The sequence below is a fragment of the Pelodiscus sinensis genome, chromosome 1, assembly GCF_049634645.1.
Source record: "Pelodiscus sinensis isolate JC-2024 chromosome 1, ASM4963464v1, whole genome shotgun sequence".
Lineage (NCBI taxonomy): Eukaryota > Metazoa > Chordata > Testudines > Trionychidae > Pelodiscus > Pelodiscus sinensis.
Genome location: NC_134711.1, coordinates 60,570,554 through 60,583,535, shown reverse-complemented (window position 1 = coordinate 60,583,535; position 12,982 = coordinate 60,570,554). Strand labels below are relative to the sequence as shown.

The 12,982-nt window shown below is 44.4% G+C and overlaps 1 protein-coding gene across 2 annotated transcripts in view; it reads right to left on the bottom strand.

The window, feature by feature from the left end:
• Positions 1-12,982, bottom strand: part of XPOT (exportin for tRNA) — a 50,704-nt gene that overhangs the window by 31,556 nt on the left and 6,166 nt on the right. For both annotated transcript variants that reach the window (XM_075930966.1, XM_075930963.1), the window contains exons 2-4: positions 12,846-12,979; positions 9,725-9,807; positions 2,136-2,192 (exon numbers count right to left, since the gene is read on the bottom strand). In XM_075930966.1, the coding sequence (XP_075787081.1) occupies positions 2,136-2,192; positions 9,725-9,807; positions 12,846-12,905 (200 nt within the window). In that variant the 5' untranslated portion in view covers positions 12,906-12,979. The remainder of the gene's footprint in view (positions 1-2,135; positions 2,193-9,724; positions 9,808-12,845; positions 12,980-12,982) is intronic.

Sequence of the window (12,982 nt, the reverse complement as noted above, 5' to 3'; positions counted from 1 at the left end):
TAGGGCCCTCATCCTTTCAGACAGACTTGAAATTTGGCAGGGATGTCACCTGCTTGAATTTGTCTGAGCTATGAGAATTTGAAAAAAATACTGTTGTTTGCATGTACTCATCAATACCCATTAGAGTTTGATTACTAAGGTCTTCAAATACTCTGTACTGAGCATGCTCAAACACCCTGCATCTCCTACATGCAACTGGACTGCTCATATGCCATTTTCATAAATGACTGAGGATGCGCCATATTGTGGCCGCAAAGTGTTGAGCAAGACATTCCCAGCTAGTGCTGCTTCAGGCCACTATAGCAGTAGGCACCAGAACTAGTTACAGGGAAACAGTTGCTTGGGCTCTCAATATTCCCAAACAATCTCTTGGGCCCACACAGCAAAGTGAAAGACACAGCATGACTTCAAATGCAGAGGGTGAGCAATGGAGACAGATGTGAAAGAACACAAGAATTTGGAGGAGATGTTGCAGGACCAGGAAGCAGAAAACGAGGATAGTTAGTGGAAGATGGGAATCTGGAGGGGCAGCAGATCGGCAGAGGGACAGAGACAGGGGAGTCTACAAGACAAGTTTCATTTTCCCCACTACTAAAAACCTGGAATTAAACCCAGGAGTTCGAGTCTTTCACATTCCTCAGTTAATATCCAATAGCTGTAAACTCCATTGGGAAAGTGACGCATCTTCCTTTAGTGCCTGATCCATATACGGAGTCTAACTCAGCTACTAGTTCCTCCATTAGCTCAAGTGCTGGAGGTCTTTGATGTGACTCTAGAGGTCCAAAACCCTAATGGCAGCCCAAACTGAGTGATAAGTTCTAGGAGATGGAATTTATGTTTTTTCCAGCGTTTGTTAAAACAATCAAAAGCAACTTTCCCACCAGACCCCTTCCTCTTACACTCAGAATGGTGTACTGAATGGGACTTTTGTCTATAACTCCCATCTTATTTGTTGCAGAAACGAGGAGGTATGTCGTGAAGGAGGCAGGATACCGCAATAAAATGTTAATTTCAGAAAAAAAATCTAAAACTATTCTATGCCTGCCTCTACCAGAGTTCCTCTGTGGTGCCCAGCAGTCATTGAAATGAAGATTTTCACAGTTGGCTACTAAATTTGTTCCTCATTTTCTGGGTGCATAAATTCGCCTAAGTGCTGAATGCTCACAACTTTAACTAAAGCGAACTGGAACTATGCTTTGGGCGTATGTGCTATAAAAATGATAATGAGGCTAGAAAAATATGGCAGTAGTTAGACATTTAACATTAATGGGCACCTTTGGCTTTAAGCAATCTCTGCCTCATTCATTTATTAAATGGGGATAATACTACGAGCTATTTCCTCAGGAGCACTGTGAAGGTAATACTGGGATACTTCATAGCTGTTTATTCATTTCTAGAGCATGCACCACAGAAACATCCAAGAAGCCATAATTTTGCTTTCAGGACAGGATTTGAATGGTGTGTGGTAAATAAAAACTGGCACTACACACAGAATGAAGATAAACATGCTTATTGAATAACCACTCTTTATTTAATGAGGCAGGAGTCCTTTTGAAAAAATGTGATCACATAATAAAAGCTTGTATCACACTGCATATACACAATGGGGTCAGATTAAGACTGCATAAGAAAGCGTAATCTTTCATTTCCTAACTTCTGAGTGCTTCCCTTTGCAGCCTTAATGTTTTTCTTTTTAAATTACACACACGTCTTACTTTGAAGCAAAACACCTTCATAAATAAATACATTTCCCCACTATTTAAGAACTTTACATTTTGAAAAGAAACCTACAGTATCTCCAACAAAAACAGTAACTTCAAAAAGATGAAAAAACCTGTAGTAAACATAACATATACATATATAGAAGTTAATTTAAGTTGCAAAGGGAAAAAGTAGAATTTATATGGCCAAAATCTGAACTTAAAGCAATTTATACACATTGTAGTAAAAAGCCAAAACGACTAACTGAAAAATGGGCTAAAAGTTCAAATAACCAAGTTTTCACCATCTTATTTTTTTAAGTAAAAATATTTTGAAGTGTTACAGATAAAGCTGTTACATCCCTTGCACAGAATGAGAGTGAGAAATAATTTGTTGTATAAAACTATTACTATAAGAAGAAAAACATTTCTCACTTGAATTTTATTTGATGTTCTATAACTTGAAAGCAGAAGAACTTGACGTGATCATCACTAGAATTAGAAGAGAAAAAAGCAAAATCAACACAATGGAAATAATGCAACCTGTTTATCCAGGAAGAACATACTCCTAGAACTGTGCAATCGGTTATCGATTCTTGGGATGAAGAACTGTTCTGATAGAGGAGAAAACCAGCAATTATAACTGCTGCAAAAATTTCAGAGTAGAGTAAAACTCCGATGGTCCAGCATCTGTTGGTCAGGCACTCCTGATGGTCTGGCACCATCAGGAACCCGGAAGTGCTCCAGGCAGCCGGACCATTGGAGCTGCTCTGCCCCCAGCTTCCCTGATTCAGCCACTGCTAAAACTGACCAGCGGCTGAATCGGGGAAGCCGGGGGCAGAGCAGCTGGAGTGCCGCCAGTAGGTCCCATAGCGCTGCCCCTCGGGGCTGCGGGACCAACCCAGTGGCACCCCAGCTGTCCCCGATTCAGCCGCTGTTGAAACTGACCAGAGGCTGACTCCAGGAAGCCCGAGGCAGAGTTGCTCTGTCCCGGGCTTCCTGGAATCAGCCCCTGATCAGTTTCAGCAGCGGCTGACTTGGGGACACCTGGGATAGAGCAGCTGGGGGGCCGCCGAGTTGGTCCAGTAGCGCTGCTCCTCGGCGCTGTGGGACCAACCCGGCAGCCCCCCAGCTGCTCTGCCCCAGGCATTCTGATTCAGCCGCTGCTGATACTGACCAGCGGCTGATTCCAGGAAGCCCGGGGCAGAGCATCTCTGCCTCGGGCTTCCTGGAGTCAGCCGCTGATCAGTATCAGCAGCGGCTGACTTGGGACACCTGGGGCAGAGCAGCTGGGGGGCTGCCGGGTTAGTCCAGTAGAGTTGAGGGTCGGCGCTACCGGACCAACCCGGCAGCACTCCAGCTGCTCTGCTGTAGGCGTCCCCGATTCAGCGGCTGCTGAAACTGACCAGCAGCGGCTGAATCAGGGACGCCTGGGGCAGAGCCAGACTATCGGAAGGGGGGGCTATGATGGGTCTGGGGTGGAGCACCCCCCAGACCGCTTATAGCCCCCCCTTCCGATAGTCCGGCATATCTGATAATCCGGCACCCCCTGGGTCCTAAAGGTGCCGGATTATCGGAAGTTTACTGTACTTGACCAGTCATGAAAATGGGCACATTAATATACAACCAGTTTTGATTTGTTTTCCTTTTTCATAACTTGTTTTGATCATTAGTTTATTCAATTGTAATATTTTTACTATAGCACCCAGTCAAGGGGCACTTTACAGAATTTGATAAATAGATAAGTTTGTTTCGTATTACGATGCAAAAGAGTTTCTAATTCCAGTTTTTTACAGAAAAAAATTTAAACCCATCATGATGGCACACACTTGAGGCTTAAGCTGAGGCACTACTGAAAGAAATGGTCCCGATAATTTATAAATAGCAACCACTTGCTTGGCATTAGCTTCCAATTGTACTTCTCCAACTGCTTAATTTCCACTTATTATAAAGTGATTGAGGGGTGGAAACCAACTCAACTATTTTGTAGGCATGTTCTGAAAATACTTGAGTACCATGACCATAAGTGAAGCATAAAGGGAAAGTTCTAGTTTACCCTTACAACTAGAGAAGGGCTGTAATGGCAGTCAAGACAAATTTCAAAACAAAAAGCTCAAGATAGTTCTAACTTCCAATTATTTAGATGGTATCATGAGCTTTTGTGGACAAAGTCCACTTCTTCAGATGACCGGAGTTCTGAGTTTAGGATGTGCAGACCCAAAATAAATAGAAGCGGGAGAGGGGGAAGGAAAAAAGAGAGGGATGGGAGACAGGGAGCCGAGGGTATAGAAAATAGGGGGATTCCCTATTTATTTTTGGGTCTGCACGTTCCTAAACTCAGAACTCTGGTCATCTGAAGAAGAAGTGGGCTGTGCCCATGAAAGCTCATGATGCCATCTAACTAATTGGAAGTTAGAACTATCATCCCAAGTTCAGTGATGATTTCTCTCATACCAACATAACCTATTGTTCTTGACAACAAACACACACAACAACAAAAAAAGACAACAACAGCATTTAATTTAGCTTTAACTTTTTTTTTAAAGTGTGGTTTTCTAATCTCAGTAAGTTTTCCAGGGAGATAGTACTAAACTGTTCCACCTTAGGCAACAAAAGTGTCTCATGACACACTATATACTAGAGCTGGGGTGGGCAATAATTATTGAGCAGGGGCCACTTCAAAAATTTTTGAAGTGGTCTCAGACTGCCCCAAAAGGGGTGGATCCTCAGAGAGAAGGGGTGGAACCTTTAAACAGCAGGAGTTCAAAGGGCTCACGCCGCCCCTGCGGCTCCCAGGCATCACATTAGCTAGAGACTGGAGCTGCAAGACCTTTCAATTCCTGCTATTTCAAGGTCTCACTGCTCCCAGCCCCTCTGCTAGCCCATTCCCTGGGTCACGTGAGCCCTTTCAACAGCTCCTGTCTTCCCTGGGGCTGTTGTCTGCCAGCCACAGGGAAGGCAAAAGCCCTTTAAATAGAAGCAGCTGAAAGGGCTTGCGTATCCCTGGCTCTCTGGTAATGGGCTAGCACAGAGCCGGAGCTGCGAGCCCTTACAGTTGCTTCATTTTAAAGGGCTTGCACCTGCCAGGTGGCTGCCAGCAAGCCCCTTACATAGAAACAGTTAAAAGGGCCCGCAGCTCCAGTGCCACTAGGACGTTGCCTGGGAGCCAAAGATATGGTACGAAGTGCAAGCTGGTTGACATTTTGGAAGAAAAAATTGAGGACTGGAGGCCCAAGTGTCAACCCTATGCTCGATCAGAGAGGATAAAGACTTCCTCGATAGAAGGCAGCGTTTAATCCTTCAAGCACGGCAGACGGAGGAGCCAGAGAGGGTAGTATGTGACCTGGAAGAGAACTGGCAGCATGTAACTTCTAGAAGGGGGAAAAGGCCAGCATGGGAATCCCCCAATGCTATAGAAGTAAGTAATCGCTTTCAGGCTCTCTCCACAGGCTCTACAGTGCTGAATACTTTGGAAGAGACCTCACAAGGAAGAAACCGGAAGGGAATACCATCTACTGGAAGGCCTGGGATGCGTAGTCCTAGGGATGGGGGTTCCACATCCACCACCTCCAAAAGAAAACGATGGGTGGTGGTGGTCGGGGACTCCCTCCTAAGAGGCACTGAGCCATCCATCTGCCATCCGGACCTGGAATCTCTAGAGGTGTGCAGCTTACCGGGAGCTCGCATTCAGGATGTGACTGAAAGGATTACCAAACTGATCAAACCTTTCGTCAAATTGAGGACGTAAATGTGTGGTTGCGCAGGTGGTGTTGCAGAGAGGGCTTTGGTTTTTTTGACTATGGGACTCTGTTCCGGGCACAAGGATTGTTAGGAAGAGATGGGATCCACCTAACGAAGAGAGGAAGGAGCATCTTTGCGGGCAGGCTTGCAAACCTAGTGAGGAGGGCTTTAAATTAGGTTCGTCGGGGGACAGTGATCAAAACCCTGAGGGGAGTGGGAAAGTCGGATACCGGGAAGAAATGCAAAGAGGAACGAGCAAGAAAGGAGGACCCCTGATTCGAATGGAGAAGATAGGGTGATCAACTGGTTACCTGAGGTGTTTGTACACTAATGAGAGAAGCCTGGGCAACAAACAGGAAGAACTGGAGGCTCTGGCCCAGTCCAAGAAATATGATTTAATTGGGATAACAGAGACTTGGTGGGATGACTCGCATGACTGGAGTGCTGTCATGGAAGGGTATAGACTGTTCAGGAAGAACAGGCAGGGGAGAAAAGGAGGAGGAGTTGCACTATATGTAAGAGAGCACTATGATTGCTCTGAACTCCAGTATATAGAGGGAGAAAAACCTATTGAGAGTCAGTGGTTGGTGTCTGCTACAGGCCACCGAATCAGGTGGATGAGGCTTTCTTCGGACAACCGAGAGAAGCTTCCAAATCACAGGCCCTGGTTCTTGTGGGGGACTTTAATCACCCTGACATCTGTTGGGAAACCAATACGGCAGTACACAGGCAATCCAGGAAGTTTTTGGAGAATGTAGGAGGTAACTTCTTGACACAAGTGCTGAAGGATCCGACCAGGGGCCGTGCGCAGCTTGACCTTCTGCTCACAAACAGGGAGGAACTAATAGGGGAAGTAGAGGTGGGTGACAACCTGGGAAGCAGTGATCATGAGATGGTAGATTTCAGGATCCTGACCAAAGGAAGAAAAGAGAGTAGTAAAATACACATCTTGGACTTCAAAAAAGCAGATTTTGACTCCCTCAGAGACCTGATGGGCAGAATCCCCCGGGATGCTAACATGAAGGGGAAAGGAGTCCAGGACAGCTGGCAGTATTTTAAAGAAGCCTTATTGAAGGCACAGGAAGAAACCATCCCGACGCGTAGCAAGAGAGGCAAACATGGTAGGAGACCAGATTGGCTTACGGGGAAATCCTTGGTGAACTTAAGCACAAAAAGGAAGCTTACAAAAAGTGGAAACTTGGACAAATGACCAGGGAGGGGTTTAAATGTATAGCTCGAGAATGCCAGGGGGTTATGAGGAAGGTGAAAGCGCAAATGGATGTGAAGGATAACAAGAAAGGTTTCTACAGGCATGTTAACCAGAAGAAGGTGATCAGAGAGGGTGTGTGGCCCCTACTGGATGAAGGAGGTAACCTAGTGACAGATGATGTGGGGAAAGCTGAAGTACTCAATGCTTTCTTTGCCTCTGTATTCACGGACAAGGTCAGCTCCTGGACTAATGTGCTAAGTGATGCAAGAGGGGATGAAGATGGACAGCCCTTGGTGAGTAAAGAACAGGTTAGGAACTATTTAGAAAAGCTAAACGTACACAAATCCATGGGTCTGGACTTAATGCATCCGAGGGTACTGAGGGAGTTGGCAAATGTCATTGAGGAGCCTTTGACCATTACCTTTGAAAAGTCGTGGAGATCGGGAGAAATCCTGGATGACTGGGAAAAGGCAAATGTAGTGCCCATTTTCAAAAAAGGGAAGAAGGACGATCCAGGGAACTATAGGCCCGTCAGTCTTACCTCGGTTCCTGGAAAAATCATGGAAGGGATCCTCAAGGAATCCATTTTGAGGCACTTGGATGAGAGGAAAGTGATCAGGAATAGTCAGCATGGATTCACAAAGGGCAAGTCGTGCCTGACCAATCTGATTAGCTTCTATGATGAGGTAACTGGCTCTGTGGACATGGGAAAGTCAGTGGATGATATATACCTTGACTTTAGCAAGGTTTTTGATACCGTCTCCCACAATATTCTTGCCAGCAAGTTAAGGGAATGTGGATTGGATAATTGGACGGTAAGATGGATAGAAAGATGGCTAGAAGGCCGGGCCCAGCGCATAGTGATCAACGGCTCGATGTCAGGATGGTGGTCGGTTTCTAGCCCCAAGGTTCGGTTCTAGGACCGGTTTTGTTCAATATCTTTATTAATGACCTGGATGAGGGGATGGATGGCACCCTCAGCAAGTTTGCAGATGACACTAAGATAAGGGGAGAGGTAGATATGCTTGAGGGCAGAGATAGGGTCCAGAGCCACTTAGACAAATTGGAGGATTGGCCACAAGAAATCTGATGAGGTTCAGCAAGGACAAGTGCAGAGTCCTGAACATGGGACGGAAGTATCCCAAGCATGGTCCCCCAGCTTGTAACTAAACAGTTAAGTAGTAGTTCTGCAGAAAAGGACCTGTGGATGAGAAGCTGGATTTGAGTCAACAGTGTGCCCCTGTAGCCAAGAAGGCTAATGGCATATTAGGGTGCATTAAGAGGAGCATTGCCAGCAGATCCAGAGAAGTGATTATTTCCCTTTATTCGGCTTTCGTGAGGCCACTTCTGGTCCAGTTCTGGCCCCCCCCCCCCCACAAAAAGGATGTGGACGCATTGGAGAGGGTCCAGAGGAGGGCAACCAAAATGATTAGGGGGCTGGAGCATATGAATTATGAGGAGAGGCTGAGGGAGTTGGGTCTGTTTAGTCTGCAGAAGCAAAGAGTGAGGGGGGATTTGATAGCAGCCTTCAACTTCCTGAAGGGAGGTTCCAAAGAGGATGGAGAGAGGCTGTTCTCAGTAGTGACAGATGGCAGAAGAAGTTGTGGTGGGGGCGGTCCACGTTGGATATTAGGAAAAACTATTTCACTAGGAGGGTAGTGAAGCACTGGACTGGGTTACCTAGGGAAGTAGTGGAGTCTCCATCCCTAGAGGTTTTAGTCGGCTTGACAAAGCCCTGGCTGGGTTGATTTAGTTGGGATTGGTCCTGCCTAGAGCAGGGGGCTGGACTTGATGACCTTCTGAGGTCTCTTCCAGCTCTATGGTTCTATGATTCTGTGTGTGAGCTCTTTCAACTGCTTCTATTTAAAGGGCTCAGACGTGGGGAAGGTGCAAGCCCTTTAAACAGAAGCAGTTGAAAGGGCCCACAGCTCCAGCACCGCTAACATGTTGCATGGGAGCCAGAGCCCTTTCAACTACTTCTATTTAAAGGGCTTGAGCCTTCCCCACGGCTGGCAGGCAACAGCCCCAGGGAAGGCACAAGCCCTTTAAATAGAAGCAGTTAAAAGGACATGCGCAGCTCCAGCTCCCAGGCACTGCACTACAGGACAGAGCCTAGGACAGCTGTGCAGGCTGGAGCAGAATGGCTTTTGCCCACCTCTGTACTGAAGGCAGAGCAAACACTATTTCCTCTCAAGGTTCATTCTTGAATTACTACATTTCATGTAATTTACACTGAGAAATATTCTCCCAAATGGCAAATACCAGGAAAAAGATTTAATTAAAGTTTCAAAACTTGGATTCACACAAGAAGTTAAAAACTGCTAGATTAGAACCCAAGCAAGCCAAGTCATCAGCAGGACTGCTGCTGCAAAACAGACCAGTCTATTTCTAGAAGTGCTTTTTCTCTCAAGAAGGTAAGGAATAGGAGTGCTGCAGAAGCAGATAAGTGTTGAAGTATTTTGCTTATTATTGCAGACATTAACTATTCAACATTTTGTGCAGTAGGATAAAAGTTACTTTTAGAAGTCAATAATCACAAATAATGTTAGCATTTAAAAAAATGGTGTAGGGCATTTCAAAGTTAAAGAACTGGCAATTACAAATTCAAGCAAATTTAAAGATATTATTAACATCCAAAATAGCCAATCCAAGGACATATAATACTTCTGAAAGCAAATTTTTTTCTACTCCCCCCCCCCCCCCCCCTTATTTATTCTTGGTTCTGGACTTCCAACACTGTTCATCTGAAGAAGTGGGCTGTGCCCATGAAAGCTCATGATACCATCTACATGTTTTGTTCTACCAGACAATCTGTTGTTTAAGTGTAATAAAAAAGTCTGCTGCTTGGTAAAAATCTTAAAGGATGCATAGCTTTCACCATGTAGACAGTAATAGGAAATTTATAAATCAATGACAGAAGGGGTCAATTACAAAAACACTGTAGACAAGTGGTTATGTGCACAAATTAAATCAGATTTATTATCAAATTTATGCAATTTGATTAGTAACAAATTATAATTAAACAGTGTTGAGTATACTTTTGAAAATATTCTGACGTGTTTATAGTTATTACCTGTATATCCTTTGAGCTAATGCTTCTGCACAGACCTGCCAAGCATCTTGGGAAATTTTCAGCTGTTCAAAATAGGCTAATGCCTGCAATTATCCCAAAAAAATTCATTTAGAATTGCCTACAACTTGGAATAGCATTTTTTCCCTAGTTAGTTAATAAAAGGTGTCCTTTATCATTCTGCAGCTTCTTATTAATCAAATACCCATGTCACACTGAAATGTCTGGTGGGGGAGGAGGGAATGTGCACTGCTGATTCTCACTTCCAGTTGATGGAAGTTTTGATAATTCTGAATTATCAAAACTTCCGTCTACACTGGGAATTTTTTTCAAAATAAATTATTTCAAATAATTATTTCAAAATAGCATGTCCACACTATAAGGCACCATCAAAATAGTGCAGAATTACTTCTAAATAGCACATCCACACTGCATCGCATTTAAAGCATTCCAGGGAGGACATCAGGAGAGCCGTCACTTCCTGAGACTAGCTGAGTCTCATACTTACAGGGGCTCCTCTCTACAGCCACATCTCTCACTCCTTTTCTCAACTGACTCCGCCCTCAAGGGGCACCAAATTCACGCCAAACTGCACAACTTCATTTTACTTACATACTGTTTGATTAAATGTGTTAAATATTGGTTAATTGAATAGTAAATTAACCTCATGAATACTTGTCGGTTACTCGACTATTCTGTAGTCCGCAGGGGTGGATCCGGTAGCTAATATGCTTTGGCCCCACTCCCGAGGAGCCCCCTACCACTCTGCACTGCTGCCTCTGTATCAGAGGCAGCAGCGTGGGATGCCGGTCTGTGAGGCGAGCCAGTTTAAAAACCAGAGGCAGCACCGTGGGGTGGCAGCAGCCCCTGTCCCGGGAGGAGGGGTGTGAGCTCCTGGACCTGGCGTGAGCCAGAACTGAGTCAGGCTGCCGGCCAGCCTGCTAAAAAATTTACTGGCAAGAGGGGAGCAGGGGGAGGAAGGGGGATGAGTGTAGTCTATAGCATTAACTGATAAGCTTTTGTTAATTGGTTAATTGACTATACTATTACATCCACATTTGATTGTGTACGTATATACTGCCATGCATAGCACTTACTTTCCCATCAAGGGATAACAATTCTGAAGCCAAAAACGCCATTTTCAATTAAGCAGAATTTAAAATCAACTATAGTAGAGCCTTCTGCTTTCACTAACCTTGATCTCACTTGGTTACTGTATAAAAGTGGAATGCACTCCAGAGGTGAAAAGTCACCAAGAGCAGCTTTAGCAGAAGAGATAGAAGATGTACCCTCAAATGATCCCGACACACCAATATTTCAGGAGAAAGGTATATTCCAAGATGGCCAACCTTTAACTTTTCACTACACAGGATGCCAGAGTGCATGACCTGTGTATGCGCCTCCTGACAATCATACTTGCTAGCCCCACTGAGTTCCTTCATTCAGTTAATATTCCTTACACACCTTGAATACATGGACAAATACATCTGCAGAACTGAATCAAAACGTGTTGTGTGACACCAGACATGGATCATTACAGGCCTGCTCGATGGTTACTAGTGTCCCATAATGATCTCTGAAGTGTGGATTCTATGTCCTGACAAACTGTACACATTTTTTTCAGATGCATCCAATTGACACCTTCATTGATGACACTGGTATTCTTGAGATCGGGGGAGGGAGGGGGTGATTTTGTATAGCAACAATACGGTGAACCAAATTCTTGTAGGGAGAAAGCACAAATACTATTGAAGCATACAGTGTTCAAAAAGTGCTGGCTAGAGGTCTTCTTGAAAGGCATGCTGATATGAGAAGTCACTTCCCAAAGGGCACAGGACTTGCGAGATCAGTTCCACACACTTAGCGTATGCTCTCAATGACTTCACAGTGTAGCAGTGAGAGAGGGTATGGCTAAGGAACAGGCTCTCAACAAACCAGATTAACACCTACCAAGATTTCGCCAAACATTGCATTAGGAAGCTGTAGAGAAAATACTAGATCGATAAAGAAGTCAACCTTACGTATGCAGAACAAACTATTCAAACTATATCCGAAAGAAGAGACTTCATGGTATTGCACCTGTCCAATACAAAATAACTACTCCATAAACATAGCATATGTCACAATGAAGAAGCTCCTGTCTTGTACTCCAAGAAGGAGATGTAACTGCACACCTTATAAGAACAACATGACAGCATGTGAACAATTGCACAAATAATCTCACTGTGGCATAGTGTAATGAAGCTGATGCCTCACACAGTTCAGAGGAGTTTCTTTGTAGTTCTTAAGAAAAGGGAGACACTAGATTTTATTTTGCCTGCCATCAATGCCAGAGAAAGGTATTACTTAATAGGGATGCTAAAATACACATTTATGTGAATAAATGTAACTGCTGAAAAGTTCAGCCTTTTAAGTCAGCTCTCCATGAGCACCAGCACCAGTTTCCCCCCCTCCTGTCACCACTGCTGCCTCTGCATTGGAGGCAGCAGCACAGGGGGTGGTGTAGGCGGGAGCAGCTATGTTCAGAGAGCCAGCTTTTAAGCCAGCTCTCCACACATGCCGTCTCCGGCAGAGCCACCTTTCCCCCTGTGCTGCTGCCTCTGATAGAGCAGGAGTGGGGGGAGGAGAGAGAGAGAAACCGGAGCTGGTGCATAAAAGCTGGCTCCTGCCACCACTCTCCGCTGTGTGTAAACATTCAACTGCTGAAAAACATTTTAACATCCCTAATTTAACTTCTGATTAATACTGAACCATTGTCTTCAAGTCATCTTATATAACTAGTTTAAACTATACACTAATACGCCACAAGCTTATAAATGTTCAATGGAAAAAATGAATGTTAAGTGTAATCTTCTTGCTCAACTACTGAATGAAAAGATTTAGCAAGGATGAATTACAGTGAGTAAAGCCATGCATAGCATGTGTGTACACAATCAAATAGTATATATGTAAAATGAAGTTGTGCAGTTTGCTTACAGAATTACAATACAATTATGCATCCCCATGATGTTCCCTTTACTTCAGTTATCCATATAATCAGACAAAATCAAAAGGATACTAGACTGTTGCATAGAAACCGGCTGCCATACCTATTATGGAAGAAAGCAAACTGACAAAAACTTACCCTTTGCCTGAAGTCTGCATCGGCATTTGGATTTAGCCCTAGAAGGGCTTGTTCATCCATATTTGTTACTATACTTTTTGTTTCCTATTAATGATTGGTTTGCCCCCTTCTCTTACTGTAACAACTACAAACATCTG